Genomic DNA, 23,331 nt, shown 5'->3' on the forward strand with positions numbered 1-23,331 from the left:
GGGTGCTACAACTACTGGAGCCCACATGCCACAACTACTGAAGCCCCTGCGCCTAGAGCCCATGCTCCGCCACGAGAGAAGCCACCGCAATGAGAAGCCCGCACACCACAACAAAGAGTAGCCCTCCCTCGCTGCAACTAGAGAAAGCCCGCACGTAGCAACAGAGACCCAACGCAGCCAAAAATAAAATTAATTAATTTTTAAAAGAAAAGAATTTAATGCCGGTAATCCCAGAGCCAGAAGGAATTGTGAAAGCTGTCTTTTCCATCCCTCTGTCTTCCAAACTTTAGAACCCACAGAAAGATGGGACTCTCCCTTGCCTCCATAAATGTCACCGCCCCCCACCACTACTCCTTGTGGCTCAGGAGGGCGTGTAGATTGGAGGCTGTCATCCTGCCTCACCTCCAAGGTGAAGCCCATCTGCTGGGCTCTAAACCACTTCCCTTCCCTCTTCCCAGGACTCGGTCCTCTCCACCTTTTGCTCACTTCTCAAGCCTCCTGTTGCGCTTCCTCCTGTTATGCCACCTTAGATGACTCCCTGTCTCCCACATCCCTTCCCAGCCTCACATCACCCCTGCCAAGGTCGCCCCACCCCTTCCTCTGCCTTGTTTCTGTAGGCGGGGGCCCAAAGTTCTCTGCCTCCATTTTTTATGAACATTTTTCCCTTAATATCCAAGGCATGGAAGGGCTTTAGTACAGTGCCTGACACACAGTAAGTGTTCAAAAATAGCAACCTTGATTGGTCCTGTTACTGTTATCCTTATTATTTCATCCTCACAAACCCAACAAAGCCTCTTTCAAGTCACTAACACCCTACCCATCCCACAGCTGGTGACCTTTTCTCTGTTCCATTCTCATTCACCTTCGACAGGTTAATACATCCCTGCTTGTTTAAAATTCTTTCTTTCTTTGGTTTCTAGGCCACCCTCTTACCCCAGCATCTCACACAGATTTAAAAGTTAATCAGCATATATAAGTGGCCTTGAATTTGAAAATCCCAAGCCCTTTGCCTGCTGCTGCCTCTGGCCACCACACGCAAAAGCACGTGATACAAAACACAGCCTGCTCCTACGTTGTACATGTGACCCCTCTTCCCCCACATTGTCACAGGTCTCCACTCAAGTGTCACCTCCCAGAGAGGACCTCCCTGACCATCAGTAGCATCTCAACCAACGGCGAAGCTCAGTGAGCCAGAAAGACAAAACCAACATCACACTCTCCCCCCAACAGGTGATTCTACTGTTGACTCACTCCTTGCTCACCTGAATCAATGTCTCCAGCTCCTGTGGGCTCACACAGATATGATCCCGCAGGAATTCTGCCTTCTCCAAGGCAATAGTGTTCTTTTGGCTGCTCTCAAAGGGCTGTTCCAATGCCCGGAAGACGAGACCGCCCGTGACGAGGTAGACCACCACGACCACGAAGATGGCAACCACTGTTTTACACTTCATGACGGTCTGCAGGCCCCCCTGGGAGGCACCTTCCATTCTGGCTACCACCGTGGCTCGGGAGGAGATGGAGAGGCGTGGGGCCGCGTAATGCCCGTTAGTGGTGCCCTTGGGCTGGCACACCGGGGGCGCTGCTGCAGGAACGGCCACTGAGAAACGGGGTGGGTGAGAGGGGAAAAGAGAGTTTGTTTATAAACACAAAGCCCAAAACTTGTCGGAAACAAAGCACAGATGTCTTTCTCAAGCCAGCTTTCAAATGTGAGGATTAAAAATTGGTTCACCAAGCCTGCAGTGAGGGAATTCAATCAGTTGCTAGGTGTCTGTTGAATTCTAAAACAGTGAGCACCAGGAGTTCTAGTTTTCACAAAAAAAAAATAACATTGAGTCTGAAATGTTTATATTTCTCTACAAGGGTCCAAATTTGAAAGCCATGTCTCTGTTATTTCTCATTTATTTTCTCTCTTAGTTTCCTTGTTAAGTGATGTGTAAGATACACAACAAACCATGATATTTTAAAAAGAGACATATTGTTCAATTTGGAGAAGAAAAGGTAGGAGAAGGATACCCAGCAGAATTGTCCAAGTGCTGAGGGCTAGGTAATACCAAGAGTATAGAAGAGATGAGCATCTAGCAAGTTTAAAAGTTCTTTTATCCAGGTCTATGGTCACAAAACAAAAGAAGGGTGAGCTTGCTATAATGAAGAGTCAAAAACCAAACACAGTGACACTCAGATCAAGATAGAGAAGCAGGAAGACATGGAACTCACCTCCCCCTACGAACACATCAAAAATACATCTACAGGTTGAGACCTGTGCTCTTGGGAGGGGACTCAGAGGAGAAGGGAGATTTCATGGGTGGAGCCACTCCCTGGGAAGTGAGTGGTTCCAGCCACATATTGGGTGCCCCAACCCTGGGGTCCTACAAAAAGAAGACGACCCCCTGGAGGGCTGGTGGGACTAACAAGAGGATTGTGGGAAGCCTGAACTCCACTCAGGAGGAGCGTGCTTGTGCTGGCTTGCTCCTGAAGAAGGGACGAGAGGGCAAATTGAAATCAAGCAGGTGGCCAACTGGTTTCCCATGACTTCCCCAGTGTATACACCAGCCTGGTCCAAGTGAACATTCCAGCCTTGCTTGCCTCCCATCACAGCTCCACACTGGAATAAGAGCTGCCATGACCAAGGAAAGACCTTAGTCATGAGACACTGAGGTAGCTCAAACCTGAAGCAACATCTGAGAAGGGCAGAGGCAGCCATTGCTTCACTTATACAAGTGGCACATGAGAGGCAGTCCAGATCTCTGATGGTGGCTGGACCGCCACGGACTGTACCCAAGCCCTCACTGAGTGCCTGCGCTAGCTCCTCTTGCTCCAGTACTGTTCTACTCTGGAGTGAGGGTGCCAGTGCTGGGAGGGGGAGAGCACATACTTGAAGGGAACTGAGCCAGTTTGGAAGCCCAACTTTCACGGCTTCTTCTCTAGCAACTTGGAACCTGACACCCTGCTCCCCCACAGGGTGATGATGGACACTTAGCACAGAAGCTTCAGCTCACACCTGCTCCAGCCCTAGTCCTTCCATCTCCATCCCCACCTCCTACCAAGATAATAGCTGCCAGCACAACCTGAGGAAAGATATGGCTTGTGTTCACATCAAATCCAGCTCTCCCACCAAAGCCACTGGCAGACTCAGACTGTAAAGGAATGCTCCAACATAAGGAGCAATGGGTAACAGTTTTACCTAATTTCATAGAGACAGAGAAAGACAGGGAAAATGAGAAGACAGAGGAATTTTCTCAATTGAAAGAGCAAGAGAAAACTCCTGAAAAAATAATTAATGAAATCAAAATAAACAAGTTACCAAATGAAGAATTCAAAGCATTAGTAATAAGAATACTAACTGAATTAGGTAAAAGAATAGATGAGAATTTTAACAAGGAACTAAAAAATGTATAATAAAGAACCAGTCAGAACCAAAGAATACAATAACTGAAATGAGAAACACTAGAAGGAATTAACAGCAGATGAGGTGACACAGAAGAACATAGAAGGGATCTGGAAGACAGAATAACAGAAATCACCCAATCAGAACAGCAAAAAGAAAAATAAATTTAAAAATTAGAACAGTTTAAGAGATCTCTAGGATAACATCAAGTGTACCAACATTCACATCATAGGGGGCCCAGAAGGAGAGAGAGAGAAGGGGGTTGAAGATATATTTTATGAAATTATGACTGAAATCTTCCCAAATCTGAAGAAGGAAACAGATATCCAACTCCAGGAAGAACAGAGAGTCTCAAACAAGATGAACCCAAACAGACCCACACCAAGATATATCATAATTAAAGTGGCAAAACTTAAAGATAAAGAGAGAATTCTAAAGGCAGCAAGAGAAAAACAAAGAGTCATATACAAGGTATCCCCCAGAAGGCTATCAGCTGATTTTTTCTGCAGAAACTTTGCAAGCCAGAAGGGAGTATCATGATATATTTTAAGTGCTGAAGGGGAAAAACCTGCAACCTAGAACACTCTATCCAGCAAGATTATCAATTAGAATTGAAGAGAGATAAAGAACTTCCCAGATAAGCAAAAACTAAAAGAGTTCATCAATACTAAACCAACCCTAAAAGAAATGTTAAAGGGTCTTCTCTAAGTGGAAAAGAAAAGGCTACAAGAAGAAGTATCTATAGGAAAGGAAAAATACCACTAGTAAAGGAAAATATACAGTAAAGGCTGAGGATCAACTGCTTAAATAAGCTAGTACAAAGATTAAAAGACAAAAAAGTTGTAAAATCAAGTATAACTACAATAATCAGTAAAGGGATAAACATGAAGATGAAAAATATTACATCAAAAATAAAATATGTGGGAGAAGAAAAAAATGTAGATCTTTTAGAATGTGTTTGAACTTGAAGAACTACCTGTTTAAAACAAATAGATACAGGTCAGCACATATGAACCCCATGGTAACCACAAGTCAAAACCTACAACAGATACACAAAAACAAGAGAGAAAGGAACAAGCATACCACTAAAGAAAGTCATCAAATAAGTGAAGGAACTAAAAGAAGAAGAAAAGAACAAGGAAGAACTATAAATACAATCAGAAAACAAATAACAAAATGACAATAAGTACATACCTATCAATAATTACTTTAAATGTCAATGGACTAAATGTTCCAATCAAGACATAGGGTGGCTGATTGGATAAGAAAACAAGACTTACCTATATGCTGCTTACAAGAGACTCACTTCAGAACTAAATACACACACAGACTGAAAGTGAGGGCGTGGAAAAAGATATTTCATGCTAATGGCAACGACAAGAAAGCAGAGGTAGCAATACTCACATCAGACAAAATAGACTTTAAAAGTCTGTAACAAAAGACAAAGAAGGGCATTATATATTGATAAAGGGATCAATACAAGAAGAGGATATTACATTCATTAACATATATGCACCCAATACAAGAGTACTTAAATATATAAAGCAAATATTAACAGACATAAAGAGAGAAATTGAGAACAATACAATAATATAGGGGACTTTAACACCCCACTTACATCTATATACAGATCATCTAGATAGGAAATCAACAAGGCAACAGTGCTCTTAAATGACACAATACCAGTTGGGCTTAATAGATATATATATACAGGACATTCCACCCAAAAACAGCAGAATACACTTTCTTTTCAAGTGCACACAGAATGTTCTCCAGGATAGGTCACATGCCAGGCCACAAAACAAGTCTCAACAAATTTAAGAGGATAGAAATTATATCAAGCATTTTTTCCAACCAAGAAGTATGAAACTAGAAATCAACTACAGAAAGAAAAATGGGGAAAGCACAAATTCACAGAGACTAAACAACATGCTACTAAAAAACTAATGAGTCAACAAAGAAATCAAAAAGGAAATCAGAAAAAACCCTGAACAAATGAAAATGAAAACACAACTTTCCAAAATCTATGGGATGCAGCAAAAGCAGTTCTAAGAGGGAAGTTTATAGCAATACAGGCCTCAAGAAACAAGAAAAATCTCAAATAAACAACCTAACCTTTCATCTAAAGAAATTAGAAAAAGAAGAACAAACAAAGCCCAAAGTCAGCCCAAGGAAGGAAATAATAAAGATCAGAGAGGAAATAAATAAAATAGATACCAAAAAGTAATAGAAAAATCAATGAAACCAAGAGTTGGTTTTTTGAAAAAATAAACAAAATTAATAAACCTTTAGCTAGGCTCATTAAGAAGAAAAGAGAGAAGACCCAAACAAACAAAGTAAGAAATGAAAGAGGAGAAATAACAACTGATAGCACAGTGATACAATAAGTCATAAAAGAATACTATAAACAGTCATATGCCAACAAATTGGACAACCTAGAGGAAATGGACAAACTTCTAGAAATGTACAGCCTGCCAAGACTGAGTCAGGAAAAAAAGGCAACATTAACAGACGTAAGATTGAAATTATAATAAAAAAAAATCTCTCAGCAAACCAAAGTCCAGGATGGGTGGCTTCACAGAGGAATTCTACCAAACATATAAATAAGAGCTAACACCTTTCCTTCTCAAAATATTCCCCTCTAAAATTGTAGAGGATGGAACACTCCCAAATTCATTTTATGAGATCACCATTACCCTGATACCAGATAAAGATATGAAAAAAAGAAAATTACAGGCCAATATCTCTGATGAATATAGACACAAAAATCCTCAACAAAATATTAGCAAATCAATTCCAACAATACATAAAAAGGATCATACACCATGATCAAGTTGGTTTTATTCCAGGGTCACAGGATGGTTCAACATTTGGAAATCAATCAATGTGATACATCACATTAACAAAAGGAAAGATAAAAATCACACGATAATCTCAATAGAAGCAGAAAAAGCATTTGACAAAATTCAACATCCATTCATGATAAAAACTCTCATTAAAGTGTGTAGAGAGGGAACATATCTCAACATAATAAAGGCCATTTATGACAAACTCACAACCAACATAATACTCAACAGTGAAAAGCTGAAAGCTTTCCCACTAAATTCAGGAAGAAGACAAAGATGCCCACTCTCTCCACTTATATTTAACATAGTATTGGAAGTCCTAGTCACAGAATTCAGACAAGATAAAGAAGAAAAATGTATTCAGATTGGAAGGGAAGAGGTAAAACTATCACTATTTGCAGATGACATGATACTCTATATAGAGGAACCTAAAGTCTCCACGCAAAAACTATTAAAACTGATAAATGAATTCAGCAAGGTTGCAAGATACAAGATTAATAAACAGAAATATGTTGTGTTTCTATACACTAATAATGAAATATCAGAAAGAGAAAGTTTTTTTTAAATCCCATTTAAAAATCACATAAAAATACCTAGGAATAAACTTAACTGAGGAGGTGAAAGACCTATACTATGAAAACTCTAAAACGCTGATGAAGGAAATTGAAGATGATTCAAAGAAATGGAAAGATATCCCATGCTCTTGGATTGGAAGAATTAATATTGTTAAAATGTCCATACTACCCAAAGCAATCTACAGATTTAATGTAATCCCTATCAAAATACCAGGGACATTTTTCACAGAACTAGAATAATCCTAAATTTTATATGGAACCACAAAAGATCCCAAATTGCCAAAGCAGTCTTGAAAAGAAAGAACAAAGCTAGCAGTGTCATACTCCCTGACTTCAGACTATACTACAAAGCTACAATAATCAAAATAGCATGGTACTGGCACAAAAACCATAAAACTCTTAGAAGAGAACATAGGCAGAACCCACTTTGACTTAAACTACAGCAATATTTTTTTGGATCTGCCTCCTAACGTAAAAGAAATAAAAGCAAAAATAAACAAATGGGACCTAATTAAACATAAAAGCTTTTGCACAGCAAAGGAAACCACTGACAAAACAAAAAGACAACCTACTGAATGGGAAAAAAGATTTGCAAATGATATGATCGATAAGGGGTTAATATCCAAAATAGATAAACAGCTCACACAACTCAATATCAAAAAACCAAAAAACTCAATTAAAGATGGGCAGAAGACCTGAACAGACATTTTTCCAATGAAGATATACAGATGGCCAACAGGCACATTAAAAAATCCTCAACATCACTAATCATCAGAGAAATACACATCAAAACCAAAATGAGATATCATCCCACACCTGTCAAAATGGCTATCAACAAAAAGTGTACAAATAACAAATGTTGGAAAGGATGTGGAGAAAAGGGAACATTAATACACTGTTGGGATTGTAAATTGGTATAGCCACGATGAAAAACAGTATAGAGGTTCCTCAAAAAACCAAAAATAGAATTACCATATGATCCAGCAATTCCACTGTTGGGTATATATCTGAAGAAAATGAAAACACTATTTCGAAAAGATACATGCACCCCAATGTTCATAGCACCTTTATTTACAACAGCCAGGATATGGAAGTGTCCATCAACAGATGAATGGATAAAGAAGATGTGGTATATACACACAATGGAATATTACTCAGCCATAAAAAAGAACGAAATTTTGCCATTTGCAACAACACGGATGGATTTGGAGGATATTTTGCTTAGTGAAATAAGTCAGACAGAGAAGGACACATACTCTATATCACTTATATGTGGAATGTAAAAAAAAAAACTAGTAAATACAACAAAAGAGAAACAGACTCACAGATATAAAAAACAAACTAGTGGGCACTTCCCTGGTGGCGCAGTGGTTAGGAATCCGCCTGCCAATGCAATGGACATGGGTTCCCGCCTTGGTCCAGGAAGGTCCCACATGCCACGGAGCAACTAAGCCCATGCGCCACAACTACTGAGCCTGCGCTCTGGAGCCCGCGAACCACAACTACCTAGCCCACGTGCTGCAACTACTGAAGCCCGTGCACCTAGAGCCCGTGCTCCTCAACAAGATCAGCCACTACAATGAGCCCGCACACCGCAACAAAGAGTAGCCCCAGCTCACCACAACCAGAGAAAGCCCGCATGCAGCAACAGAGAGCCAACACAACCAAAAATAAATAAATTTTAAAGAAAGCAAACTAGTGGTAACCAGTGGGGCAAGGGAAGAGAGAAGGGACAAGATAGGGGTACAGAATTAAGAGGCACAAACTACTATGTGTAAAATAAATAAGCTACAAGGATATATTGTATAGCACAGGTGATATAGATAGTATTTTATAATAACTATACATGGAGTATAACCTTTAAAAATTGCGAATCACTATGTTGTACACCTAAAACTTATACAATACTGTAAATCAACTAAACATTAATAAAAAAATTTTCATTGTCTTAACATAATAAATAAATAAATAAGCAACAAGGATGTATTGTACAGCCCAGGGAAATATAGCAATTTTTTGTAATAACTTTAAATGTAGTATAACCTATAAAAATATTGAATCACTGTTTTACACCTCAAGATAATATAATATTGTAAATGTACTATACTTCAGTTGGAAAAATCAATCAGTGTAAAGAAAGTTTGGGTTTCTGACAACTACTAAAGGTAAGGAAAAAGAAAGGTGGTGATAATGAGGGAAGGAATCAAAGACTGATGTTATATTCCGATTAACTTTGTTTCCTGAAAAAAAATAGAATAAAATAGACCCTAAATGTATTTCTCAATAGAAAATGCAATGAGTTACATGTAATCACTCCTGATCTATTAATGATAGAATTTTTCTTCTATTTTCCTCGAATAATAAGTTATTGGAAAAGAAATTTCCCCTGGTTTGAACACATCGAATTATCAAAGGTCCCTGCTCTCTGTAAGGACAATTTCATTACCTTGGATGTAAATAGGTTAATTTGGGGACTCTTCAGGAACGGCAGGAAGTTCAGCGCAGTGTCACACACAGAATGGTATCACACATTTCAGAAATCGGCCTGGTGCGCAACGAATGGCCATTTTCCTTCGCTTTTGTTCTCCTTTTATAATACTAATGCTTATTATGGCCTCTGTCAAGGTGCAGCTTGGCTGTTGTGTAAATAATGTATATTAGGAGGTGACAAACCTAATTATCCAAGTGAGGCAAACAGTCCCACTCCTGAGAGTTAAACTGCTCTATCTCTGCCTTGGGGAACTCAGGGTAAATAAAAGTGTACAAATGTCACTCCTCCTCACTCAAACACCAATGACCCTGACAACACCTGGAAGAATCTAGTTTGTAAAGTCTGCCTTTCCTCGTAGAACCTCAAAATCAGATTTTCTCTTTGGAAACCAAAGTTGGATATCAGCTTTTTATTGTATATTATTCTATCAAATAAGTCAGTAAATGTTACATTTCCTTCTGACCTACATGAACACAGAACTCTCTGGAATCTCTGACTTAAGAATTAGAATTAGCACCCTGAGCATTATGTTCTTGCTAATATTCCCTAAAGGCATTACATTCAGGTTCCAACTTGCCCTGTTGATACAGAGAAGTCTAGCCTTGCCCAGACCTGCTTTGTTTCAACTTTGCCCTCATTTCCCATTCTCTCGCCCTCCTCACTGCATCTTAATCCCTCGTGCCTCTCACCATCACCATGGCCACCAGCCTCATCCAGGCCACCATCACATCCTGCCTGGTCTAATCCAACAGCCTCCTAAGTGACCTCCTTGCTTCCACTTTCACCCACCTTCTGACTCATGAGTCTGGGGGTTAAATACCACTTCTAGAAGCATCTCCTCCCCTTCCCCCTGCTCCCTCTGTGGTCGGCAGAATAACAGCCCCCAAAGATGCCCATATCCTCATCCCTGGGACCTATGAATATGTTACCTTACATGGCAAAAGGAACTTTGCAGATCTGATTAAGTTAAGGACCTTGAGTTGGGGAGATTATCCTGGATTATCTGGGTGGACCCTGTGTCATCACAAATGTCCTTATAAGAGGAATGCAGGAGGGTCAGAGAAAGAAACAGATTTAAGGACAGAAGTAGAGGTCAAGTGATGTGGCCATAAGACAAGGAATGTAGTCAGTCCCTAGAAGCTGGAAAAGACAAGGAACAGATTCTCCCCTAGAGCTTCCAGAAGGATCCAGCCCTGCCTAGACCTTAATTTCAGCCCAGGAAGACAGATTTTTAACTTCTGACTTCCAGAACCATAAGATAATAAATTTGTGTTGTTTTAAGCCACTAAGTTTGTGGCAATTTGTTACAACAGACACAGGAAAACTAATACACCCCCCACTAAATTAGGTCTCCCTTGGCCCCCACTCTCTGCACTATGATGTTGACAGAACCTGTTTGCTCATCATTCGACTTAGAGCTCCAGGAGGGCAGGCATCGTGTCAACCCCCTCATCTCTTGTACCCCAGTAACCTGCCCAGTGCCTGACACATTGATGGCTGATGAAAAGAAGCTTCTAATGAAAAAGGAAAGGCAGGAAGAAATGTTGGCACCTCCAAACCACGCCTACAGTGGTGGATGGCGGGGTCATACGGAAAACAGCTTGACATTCCAGCAACACTGGACAGGTCCTCCAACACAGCAGTGCTCTCTTCACACCTCCACACCTTCACGTGTGTTCCCTCTGCCAGGAGTCCCCTCCCCACCCCCATCTGCCTTGGGAACTCCCGTCCTCCTCAGTCTCAGCTCCAAGCTGCCTCCTCTGTGAAGCCATCCTGGCCTCGCCAGGCAGACTCGACGTGACCGTCTCCCCACAAGACTATGAACTCCTTGGAGTCAGAAGGCTTGACTTTTCATCATTGGATCTCCATTTCTTGGCACAGTGCCTGGCCAAGAGCAAATATTTGTTTTCTGTTGTTGTTGATGATAATGATGATGATGATGACTCCTTTGGACTATAAACAGAAGCCCCATCAGAATCACCACCACCCTCAAGAGGAAGCATTTATTTAGCACCACATGGGGCTGTGCTGTGGTGGGGATAAGGCACGGTCCCTCCCAGCTTCACGGGGTTGACAGTCTACTTAGTGAACATGCTTCACAGCGTCAGGTAAAAAACATTAGGATGAAGCCTCTCTGGGTGACAAATGATGGCCCTGAGCACGGAGATCAGTTTCCTTCACTGACCTGCATCATGGATGATTCCAGGGCTCTAGCACCCCTGAGGCTGGGCAGAATTGGGCTTGAGAAAGGTCTTTGCGGGCCAGTTCCTGGTGCCAGTTTGCTAAGAGACTGAGCCTAGGAGCAGAGTTGGAACAGAATCCACCAATTCCTGAGTTCCAAAACACCAGAAACAAAAACCAGAGAGTTTCGATCCCAAACCCACCAGTGTCTGGGTGACCTTGAAACCGCCACTTAGTTTCTGTTTCCTTATATGACACATGTGAATAACAATGACCACTTTGGTTTTTTTGGTTTTTTTTTTTTACCCCCTCATGGTTCTTGGGAAATGCAAGCCCCCCTGACTTACTGATTGGAGTATATTTGTACATATCACGAGTATTGGCAGGGACCTCAGAATGTTACAAAACCTTTTGTGCATTTGATGAAAAATGGAGTAGGCTGCTTTAGCAAAGATGACTGCACATTTCAATGGCTAGAAAAGGATTTGGTTTGTGTCTTTTCCTTAACTTGGATAAGTTTACAAAGGATGGGTTTTTTTAAATTTTTTAAACATCTTTATTGGAGAATAATTGCTTTACAATGGTGTGTTAGTTTCTGCTTTATAACAAAGTGAATCAGCTATACATATACATATATCCCCATATCTCCTCCCTCTTGCATCTCCCTCCCACCATCCCTATCCCACCCCTCTAGGTGGACACAAAGCACTGAGCTGATCTCCCTGTGCTATGTGGCTGCTTCCCACTAGCTATCTATTTTACATTTGGTAGTGTATATATGTCCATGTCACTCTCTCACTTCGTTCCAGCTTACCCTTCCCGCTCCCTGCGTCCTCAAGTCCATTCTCTATGTCTGCGTCTTTATTCCTGTCTTGCTCCTAGGTACTTCAGAACCTTTTTTTTTTTTTGTAGATTCCATATATATGTGTCAGCATACAGTATTTGTTTTTCTCTTTCTGACTTACTTCACTCTGTATGACAGACTCTAGGTCCATCCACCTCATTACAAATAGCTCAATTTCATTTCTTTTTTATGGCTGAGTAATATTCCATTGTATATATGTGCCACATCTTCTTTATGCATTCATCTGTCGATGGACATTTAGGTCGCTTGCATGTCCTGGCTATTGTAAATAGAGCTGCAATGAACATTGTGGTACATGTCTCTTTTTGAGTTATGGTTTTCTCAGGATATATGCCCAGTAGTGGGATTGCTGGGTCCTATAGTAGTTCTATTTTTAGTTTTCTAAGGAACCTCCATACTGTTCTCCATAGTGGCTGTAACAATTTACATTCCCACCCACAGTGCAAGAGAGTTCCCTTTTCTCCACACCCTCTCCAGCATTTATTGTTTGTAGATTTTTTGATGATGGCCATTGTGACCGGTGTGAGGTGATACCTCATTGCAGTTTTGATTTGCATGTCTCTAATGATTAGTGATGTTGAGCATCCTTTCATGTATTTTTTGGCAATCTGTATATCTTCTTTGGAGAAATGTCTATTTAGGTCTTCTGCCCATTTTTGGATTGGGTTGTTTGTTTTTTTCATATTGAGCTGCATGAGCTGCTTGTATATGTTGGAGTTTAATCCTTTGTCAGTTGCTTCATTTGCAAATATTTTCTCCCATTCTGAGGGTTGTCTTTTCATCTTGTTTCTGGTTTCCTTTGCTGTGCAAAAGCTTTTAAGTTTCATTAGGTCCCATTTGTTTATTTTTTATTTTATTTCCATTTCTCTAGGAGGTGGGTCAAAAAGGATCTTGCTGTGATTTTTGTCATAGAGTGTTCTGCCTATGTTTTCCTCTAAGAGTTTTACAGTGTCTGGCCTTATATTTAGGTCTTTAATCCATTTTGAGTTTATTTTTGTGTATGGTGCTAGGGAGTGTTCTACTTTTATTCTTTTACATGTAGCTGTCCAGTTTTCCCAGCACCACTTATTGAAGAGGCTGTCTTTTCTCCATTGTATATTCTTGCCTCCTTTATCAAAGATAAGGTGACCATAGGTGCATGGGTTTATCTCTGGGCTTTCCATCCTGTTCCACTGATCTATATTTCTGTTTTACAAAGGATGTTTTAATTAATCCATTTCTTCTGCTCAGAAACCACAGTTGCTCTCACTCTAATACTAAGTTGCCTTGTGACCTGGGATCTGCCACTGGAGCCCTCTGTGCCTGGAGCCACCATAGAAGCAAAATCGGCCCGATGGTGGTGACAGTGGTGGTGCAGATAATAGGAGTTCCTGCCACTTATTGCACACTCACTTTGTGCCTGTGACTCTGAAAAACACTTGTTTACATTGTTGCATTTGGTCCTCACCATGAGGTATTATCTCCCTTGTGTGAGTCCAGGTCCTCCCAGAAGCAGATGCCAAGAGGGGATTAAATGTGCAGGGCAGAAATAGAGACACAGATGTAGAGAACTAACGTATGGACACCAAGGGGGGAAAGTGGTGTGGGGGGGGTGATGAATTGGGAGATTGGGATTGACATGTATACACTAATATGTATAAAATGGATAACTAATAAGAACTTGCTGTATAAAAAAATAAAATAAAATTCAAAAATTCAAAAAAATAAAAATAAATGTGTATGGATTTTATTAAGGGAAATGCAGTCAGGTGGCAAGGACAGCCAGCAGACACACTGTGAGTCTGAATCCACTGATGGAGAGAGGGAAGGAAGGGAGGGTGTGGGAGTCCTAGACCACCTGCAGCCCAAGAAGGCTCAGCACGGCCATCAAGGAGTTCTTGAGCCAGAGTCAGCCATCTGAGGAGTCCTGTGTCTCCCAGGAGAGGCCTGCTTTAGGGTCCCTGCTGCCCTCAGCCACGGGCTGGAAGCAGGCCACAGGAAGTATGCCCACAGTGGAAGTCAGAGCAGCAGCCGGGTTCTTGCTCAGTTATACTCCCTCCAGTTGGAGGCCTGCGTGGCGCATGCCTGCTCACGGCCACCACACATGCCCACTTCACAGACAAAGAAACTGAGACCCAGAGAGCTTAAAGGACTAAGCCCAGGTCAGGTGGCCAGAAAGTGGTGGAGCCAGGATTAAAATCAGAATAACCTGACCTCAAAGTCAGTTCTCTGGACCATAGGAACAGAAAACTAGGAAAAAAAAAAAAAAAAAAAACTCCAGGTGGAAAGAGCCCTTTCATCTAAAATGTGTCAATAATGGATGAGGCATATAAAGTAATGGCCTATCGGACTTCACAACGCCAGCAGAAAAGGATTTGGCAGCAAAAGTGCTGCCAAGACTTGATGAGAAAGAAAATGTTGGAAGACAATGATTTTCATTTTACAATGTTTCCTCCCAAACAGTAGTCCATTCCATCTTTTCCGTAAATGTGGGTGGATATGGGGGCACATGTGGAAATCTTTTTCTTCTTGTTTGAATTTGTTCAATTTTATACTATTCAGGCTTTCCCAGGCTTTCCCAGGCTTTCCCAAGCCCCATACATTTTACATTCAATCAACAAACACATGAGTTCACCAGGCACCATGCTTGGCCCTGGGGATGTGTATATGAGTAAGACACATCCCTGCCTTCAGAGGTAGTGTGGGAGAGTTGACAAAGATCTGACGCACGATCTAGTTTATCTTCACAAAGCCTTCTGTGGCGGGCCGTGGTCATTATCTATCCCCCTTGGACAGGTGAGGAACTGAGGCCAGGGGAGGTGACACTGACTAGCCTATCACAAGCTAGTAAGCAGTGGCATCCTTGGATCCAGCTTCAGACCCCTAACCCCGAGTACCCGCCCTGCTCCACAGCACCTGGAACAAATGGTGTTCGGGATGCTGGATATCGAACGGGATTCGGGGTATCCTGAGAACGTGAAATGCAGCCACCTCGGAGGTACCACTGTCACATAGCAACATGACCCTGCCTGTCAACCCACGCAAAGTACAGCTGTGACTGCAACACGCTGGTGAGAAGCAGGGAACACTCGCCTCCCCTCACCAAACACCACCAACCCCTCCGGGTCTGGAATTGTTCCAGGGCCACCTGCATAGGCAGCTCAGAGCTTCCAGAGAGCCCCAAGTTAAAGCTGAGCCTGGAATCCCCAAAAGGCTTCCCTGGCTGGACCAGAGGGTGGGTGTTGGGAAGAGGGAAGGAGAGACGAGGAGGAGACCATTCCAGCCCCATCATCCCGCGGTTGTCACAGCCGCTGGTTTCAGCCATGATCTGCCTCTAAGAACAGCCAAGAGAATGTGTGTGCTCTGTCTGATTCTATATACCTTACAGCCAAACCTTGTTTTTCCTGTTTCCATGTGACAGGTTCACCTTAGACATGATCAAGCTGGTCCTGGTAAGAATGCAATGACCATCACTGTAACAGCCTTTATTTTAAAATCCAATTATTAGAGAAATGCAAACCAAAACTACAATGAGGTATCACCTCACACTGGTCACAATGGCCATCATCAAATACTCTACAAACAATAAATGCTGGAGAGGGTGTGGAGAAAAGGGAACCCTCCTACACTGCTGGTGGGAATGTAAATTGGTACAGCCACTGTGGAGAAAAGTATGGAGGTTCCTTAAAAAACTAAAAATAGAGTTACCATATGACCCAGCAATCCCACTCCTGGGCATATATCCAGAGGAAACCATAATTTGAAAAGATACATGCACTCCAGTGTTCACAGCAGCACTGTTTACGATAGCCAGGACATGGAAGCACCCTAAATGTCCATCAACAGAGGAATGGATAAAGAAGTTGTGGTACATATATACAATGGAATATTACTCAGCCATAAAAAAGAATGAAATAATGCCATTTGCAGCAACATGGATGGACCTAGAGATTGTCATACTGAGTGAAGTCAGACACAGGAAGACATATATCATATGATATAGCTTATATGTGTAATCTAAAAAAAGGGTACAGATGAACTAATCTACAAAACAGAAAGAGAGGTACACATGTAGAAAACAAACTTATGGTTACCAGGGGGTAAAGAGGGGGGATAAATTGGGAGATTGGGATTGACACATACACACTGCTATATATAAAATAGATAACTAATAAGTACCTACTGTATAGCACAGGGAACTCTACTCAATACTCTGTAATGACCTGAATGGGGAAAGAAGCTAAAAAAGGAGTTGATATATGTATATGTATACCTGATGCCCTTTGATGTACAGCAGAAACTAACACAACATTGTAAATCAACTATACTCCAATAAAGATTTTTTTTTAAAAAAAGAAAGCAATGACACTCAGTCTAGACATACTAAATAACCAAGCCATGTCCCCAAAATGCCACCACAGACGAGGCTCTCCCTTTAGGTTTTATCATTGCCCTCTCCTTCTAGACCTCCTTAAAAACGTCTAGCCCTCCTTAAAAACAGATGGAAGAGACCAAGGTATCGTGAAGTTTCTGGAATGGAGAGCCACGACAGTGGGAAGCAAGACTGAAAGGGGAGGAAGAAGGAGGTAAGAACGTGCTGCCACCTTGACTCGGCGCTGTCCTCACCTACTCTCACCTGAATTGCTGGGACAGCCTCCAGTCCTGCCCCTCTTAAATGCATCCTCCACATCCTCCAGGGGGCCTCTCCAAAGCCTGGATCTGATCACATCCACCTCATCCTCAAGCTCCACTCCAGGCACCACGCAGCTTCAGAAGAACATGCAGGCTCCGTGGCTTGCAGCAAGACTCCCTTCCAGGACCTCGTGCCTGGCTGTCTCCCCAGCCTCACCGGCTGCCACACCCCACACACAACCTTTGCCCCAGGCAAGCAACACCCAGGCCCCTGCATGCCGAGCCCAGAGGAACAGGTCTTGTTTCCCAATTCCTTTCTCCTTCTCACTCTTTATCTGGCCAACTGCTCCTCATACTTCAGAACTCTCTTCATGTGTTACCACCTCCAAGAAGTCCTCCCTGACTGCCCACCTCTCAGTACGATCAGATGCCCTTCCCCTTGAGATTTTCTCTATGTCTCAATGTGGAGCTTAGCACAGTGCCTACAGCTGGAAGGCTTCTAGGTACAATTGGCTCGTTCCTGAATTCATTCATCCATCCATCCACAAATCTGCCTTATGCCAGCATTTATGATATCAAGTTTGCACACATGCCCAAAGGAAAGTCTGACTGCTGAGTTCACTGAATCTGGTGCTAGTGGTTGCTGTTGTTTCCTCACAGACAGACATCCTGAGTCAAGGTGTTAAAATTCTCAGAAAGCAAATAGTCCAAGGAGAGCTTGTAATCCACTTCATTGTGCTCCAAACCCTCAGTTCTGAGCTTTCTTGTTCTCTTCACAAAGAGCTAGAAGGTTCTCTTTTACTCATGGGTGCAAAATATTTGGGGGGGGTGTTAAAAAAATCTGTTGAATGGGATGAATCACCCTTGGTGAGTCACCTCTCTCATAGCAAGCAGGCAGAATTTCCCTCCAGCCTGCCTTCCTGGGGTTTCTCTGACTAGGACCAAACAGCATAAATTTGGGTTTGAGGACCCAAAGGCTGAAGCCCTGGCCCATTAGTGCACCCCCAGCCTGAGAAGAAAACAAAGGTTGCTGGATTCATTTGGGGCTCAAAGGATCACTGACTTCTTTCTCAGGACTAGTAAGCAAATGGTTTCTCCTATCTTCCCCAACTCTCTTGTATTTATAAGCCAATGGCATGGCACAAAGTCAGGGGTCTTCACCAGCAGACAGGGCCTGGAGAATGAGGCTCTTGGCATTGAGGCCTCAACTCAGGCAGTAGCACAAGGGATGGAGAGGAGGGGGTCAGAGACAAGGGGTGTTAAAGAAGTAAAATCCACAGGTCCTAGTGATTGACAGAAAGTGAGAAGTGTGGAGAGGGCAGGATCCAGGATGACACCCAAGCACCTGGTTGGAAGAGCGTGGTGTTTTCCAGGACAGAAAAGGCAGGAGGCCTGGGTTTACAGCTTCTGTGGCACATCCAGGTGGCCATATCCAGTAGACATTAGACTTAAGGGACTGGAACTCAGGGACAAAATCTAGCTGGAAGCCTAGGTTTGAGAGTGATGAGAATATAGGTGATATTGAAGCCACAGGACTGGATGAAATGGTCCAGAAGGAGATGCAGAATGAGAAGAGAGTAAAAGATGGTGCTCAAGGGAGCAACATGTAAGAGACAACAGAGAAAGAACTAGAAAGAATGAGAGAGCAAAGGGGGAGCACCAGGGTGTGGCTTCCTAGACATCAAAGGTGGTCAATCTTTTTTTTTTCCTTTTTGTTTTTAATTAATTAATTAATTAAATTTTGGGCTGTGTTGTGTCTTCATTGCTGCATGCGGGCTTTCTCTAGTTGCGGCGAGCGAGGGCTGCTCTTCGTTGCAGTGCGCGGGCTTCTCATTGCGGTGGCTTTTCTTTGTTGCGGAGCATGGGCTCTAGGTGTGCGGGCTTCAGTAGTTGTGGCACGTGGGGGCTCAGTAGTTGTGGCTCGCGGGCTCTAGAGCGCAGGCTCAGTAGTTGTGGCGCATGGGCTTAGTTGCTCTGCAGCATGTGGAATCTTCCCAGACCAGGGATCGAACCCTTGTCCTCTGCATTGGCAGGCGGATTCTTAACCACTGAGCCACCACGGAAGTCCCAAAGGTGGTCAATCTTATTCCACTCCGCTCCCAGCATCATTCCCAAGGCCTGGTCTGCTAGAGGTCTCAGGGTGTGTTTGATGAACTGATTACTGTCTCGTAGGATTATCCTGCTGCTCATTAACAGCCTTCTCATAGACCATTTTCTCTCCCTGGCTTCCAGGAAACTCTCTTCAACAGACCTCTGTTCCAGAGTTCCTGGGCATTATAGGTCACTCCTGGTAGCAAGCGAGATGCCTTTACTGCTGCAGTGAAATGAACTCTCACTTACGCACATGAGCACAAAAAGCCAAGAGCCAGAGGTATTTCTTGTATGTGCTGAGCTGGTCAGAACAGCTCCGGCATTTCCCACAGGTCTGCTCGTCTTTCGGGACCCAGGGCTGCCTACCTTCTGGTTCTGCCAACAGACCCCAGACTCTGCCATATTGGCGAGATGGACTCATTTGTCTTGACTCTACGGTTTTGTTTTGTTTTGTTTTGTTTCAACTTACTTTTATTTAAAATGAGGCCATATTTTCCTCTTATAAAAAGAGAGTTCAACTACAACTGTCAATTTTCTCATCTGTAAAACAAGAGCACTGAATCAGCTGACTATATTCATTCAGAACTCAATTTCTTTATCGTATGATCACTAAGGTTCTCCCTAAATCTAATATACTAAGGTTCTAAGGAAAGGAAAATATATTACTAACGACATGTTTTGATTTTTACTTCTTAGAGGTCAAGGCTGAAAGGTGCACAGCGACGGCTGGGGTTCCTTTGTTCCAAAATGCTTCATGAATAATATAGCTTGTCTCCTGCTCTAAGTTTTTCCTCCACAATTTAAATTAGCTAGAGCACTTTTATTTTTTTTTATTTATTTTTTTTTTTTTGCTGTACGCGGGCCTCTCACTGCTGTGGCCTCTCCCGTTGCGGAGCACAGGCTCCGGACACACACACAGGCTCCGCGGCCATGGCTCGCGGGCCCAGCCGCTCCACGGCATGTGGGATCTTCCGGGATCGGGGCACGAACCCGTGTCCCCTGCATCGGCAGGCAGACTCTCAACCACTGCGCCACCAGGGAAGCCCAGCTAGAGCACTTTTAAAAGGAAAGGTTTTTTTCCCTTCCCTTTGGGATTAAAAATAATATAAACAGCTGCAGTTCCCAAAACACCTCCTTTACCCTGGGGCCAAGCGTTTGAAATCCTATTGTCAGGACCCATTCCTTCGAGCTAGGTTTGCCTTTCCCAGGTGTCACATCAAAAGCAGTTAGTTACCTCTCCTGCAGCTCTCTGCGGGGGACCCCTCCCAACCAGGCTGGAGCCAAGTGCTCCTTCTAAAATTCTAATCTAGCTCCTTCTTAAACCCCTGCAGTTACAATGCCGCAACTCTTTACATGGCCTCAGGGTCCGTGTTACTTTGCCAGCCCTACCTCGCCCTCCACAGGCATTCCTCCAGCCTCAGTAAAGTCCCTTCGGTATCAGTGGTCACAAACACATAGATCCTGAGTAGCTGCATTCATTTAACCAATTATTTTTACAGATCCACAGCAGAAAGGAAAACCAAAAAAATAGTATTAATCCATTAGGGAGAAAGATTCATAACCCATGCTACTGCCTAATTCTCTAACCTCAGGAAATCTGTTCATTGCATCCCACCCTAGGATGGTGACAGAGGTGGGTACAGGTACCTGGATAAATTCCGTATCTATCAGAGCATAAAATACATTGAAGTGATGAGTGTGCTAATGTTTAACAATAATTAAAAAGGAAGGGGTATTTAGAAACTTGATGTGTCATTCATTCACTTATTCAGCCAATACATGCCAAATGTGTGCCAGGAAGAGTACCACACTCTACACTCAGAGTTCGGGCTGCCAAGCCACCACCCACCAGGAAGCTGAAAAGGATCAACTCTTTGAAGAAGTGCAAGGCCAGTGAGGCCTCCATGTAGCTTTGATCTGTCTTCTACTCTCTGCTTCCTCTGCTCTGATCCAACCTGCCCTTCCTCTCCGGTTCCAAACCTTTCCAAAGATACCACAGGACCCCCTGTTGCAGAACTGAAGACCTCCCCTACTTCCTCCACATTCTTCCCTGACACTTGGGCTTCCCCTAAGGATACTGCCCTCTAAGGGTGGCATTCAGGTAGAGGTTGCTCAATCTCCCTCACCCACAACATCAGGGCCAGGCTGTCCCAGGAAACCAACACTCCACAGTCTGTCAAAGCCCCTGTTCCTTTGAGACCCAAGCCCTCTGGCTCCTCTACTACCTGCTCTGCTTTATGGCTGTCAGTGGTAGACCTGACTTCTCCCCGGCACCTTCCACCATCCAGGTCCTGCTTTCCTCCTGACCAATTTTAATGTCCCACAGAGAACCCACCCAATACCCACGCCTCCCATTTCCATGATTTCAGCACCATGACCATCTCCATTCCACTTCAACCACTGACTCAGGTCAGGCTCCCAAGAAGCAGGTCCCATCCCGAGGTGAAGATTGGTTTGTAAGCAATTTATTTAAGCAGTGCTTCCAGAAGAGCCCACAAGGAAGTGACGAAGCAGGAAAACAAAGGGCAAGAAACCAAGCAAGGGTGCAATTCCAGGTGAGGCCCCTGGTCTCTGCCTGAGCCCGCGGTGGCGGGGGCGGGGGGCTCTGCAGCATAAATTACATCCCTGCGTGTGTCTCGCCCTAAAGCAAGGGAGCTAGGCTTTCACTCCTGTGACCTGTCACTGGCTACGGAAAACCCCTAGGGGAGACAAACACCCTGAAACACTGCTGAAAAGAGGCACCAGTAAACCCAGGGAAGTCCTCTGACAAAGGCTGTGGGCACGCGCTACAAGGCGAAAGGACACAAACTCTGGAGGACGGGTGTGCAGGGCCGGGAAAGCGCACCGGGAGAGCTCGTGGGGCACCAACAGCACCCGCCACCACTGCCTCGCCTTGGGCCACATCCTGAACCTCGCCATCGTCGTCGCGAGACATGTCCCCACCTCAGAAGTACTCAGTTACGGACACGTGCTGCTGACTTGCACGTCCAATTCTTCCGGCTCTCTCCCTTAATTACTCCCCCACCGCATCCTGCCTCTACTCTCCCGCCCTCTCTCACGCCCCCCCCACCACCACCACGTCCTCTTTCTTCCTACCCGACTCAGCTTAGACTCCAGCTTCAACACTACACCCTTCAGCTCACAGACTCAACTCCCTTCCCTCCTGTCCTTTCGTGGAACTACCTGGAAATAGCCCCTTCTACATGATTCCTCTTCTCTGCATAGGGTCCTCATCCAGGCTGCTGAACGCTGCCAGGGAAACAGAACAGGCTCAGGGATTGCTGCCATTCTAAATCCAGAGTGTCCTTCCTTAGCTGGCCCTCAGTGCCGCGCGGCAAGCTGCCCCGCTTCCCTGCTCAGAGGTGGCGGTCAGGTTACATGTCTTGAAGCTATGCAAGTGTATCTCACTACAAACAAACCTGGAATCGTGTATGAAAATCCCTCTGCAAGATGGATACTCTCCAAAAGGATTTCTTGCAAAAAGCATTTAAAAAGCAAGTTCTGTGTGCCTCTAAAATGGGCTTTGGTTTATGCTTATCTTTTTTTTTTTTTTTTTTTTTTTTTGCGGTACGCGGGCCTCCCACTGCTGTGGCCTCTCCCGTTGCGGAGTACAGGCTCCAGACGCACAGGCTCAGCGGCCATGGCTCACGGGCCCAGCCGCTCCGTGCATGTGGGATCCTCCTGGACCGGGGCACGAACCTGTGTCCCCTGCATCGGCAGGCGGACTCTCAACCACTGCGCCACCAGGAAAGCCCTATGCTTATCTATTTTTAAGAACAGTTTATGTAGAATGAGGTGTGCCCTCACTTTGCCCTTTTCCCAGGGTCTTTGAGATGGAGTCTCAACGCCCCAGGTACATTCTGCTTTGCAAGCAGCCTCAGCCGTCTTCACTCGCCATTGTAGCTAGCTGTTCAGTGTACCCTGCTCATTCGTTGTCACTAAAACTCCGACAAAAAACTTAGACGGAGAAAAAATTGTTTTAGGTGGTTCTTCCTCCACTGTGCCTACTAAGTTGCAAAAATGAATGAGATCTGTCAAAGGGAGAAAACGGTTTCTACAAAACACCCTACAAAATGGCTCTGTATTTCACCATCACCCTCTGGATAATTTCCTCTACAGCAGCTCCTCTAATGCAGTATCAGTGCTGCTGACATCAGCAACATTTCTGTGATTTACTGCAAATGCAGCTCTCAAAGGCTGGGAGTAAGCGAGGGCGAGAGGAAGAGAGAAACCTGAAAGGGAAAAGAATTAGTCCTCAAAAGGCTGGGGAGACAGAGACGCAGAAA

At 43.8% G+C, this 23,331-nt stretch overlaps 1 protein-coding gene across 2 annotated transcripts in view; it reads right to left on the minus strand.

The window, feature by feature from the left end:
* The window catches only part of KCNK10 (potassium two pore domain channel subfamily K member 10), a gene marked incomplete at both ends in the record, with an annotated part of 141,405 nt that overhangs the window by 71,200 nt on the left and 46,874 nt on the right, over positions 1–23,331 (minus strand). For both annotated transcript variants that reach the window (XM_081230055.1, XM_081230054.1), the window contains one exon: positions 1,263–1,597. In XM_081230055.1, the coding sequence (XP_081086181.1) occupies positions 1,263–1,597 (335 nt within the window). The remainder of the gene's footprint in view (positions 1–1,262; positions 1,598–23,331) is intronic.

The sequence above is a fragment of the Mesoplodon bidens genome (assembly GCF_964165515.1).
Source record: "Mesoplodon bidens genome assembly, chromosome: 3".
NCBI classification, from domain to species: domain Eukaryota; kingdom Metazoa; phylum Chordata; class Mammalia; order Artiodactyla; family Ziphiidae; genus Mesoplodon; species Mesoplodon bidens.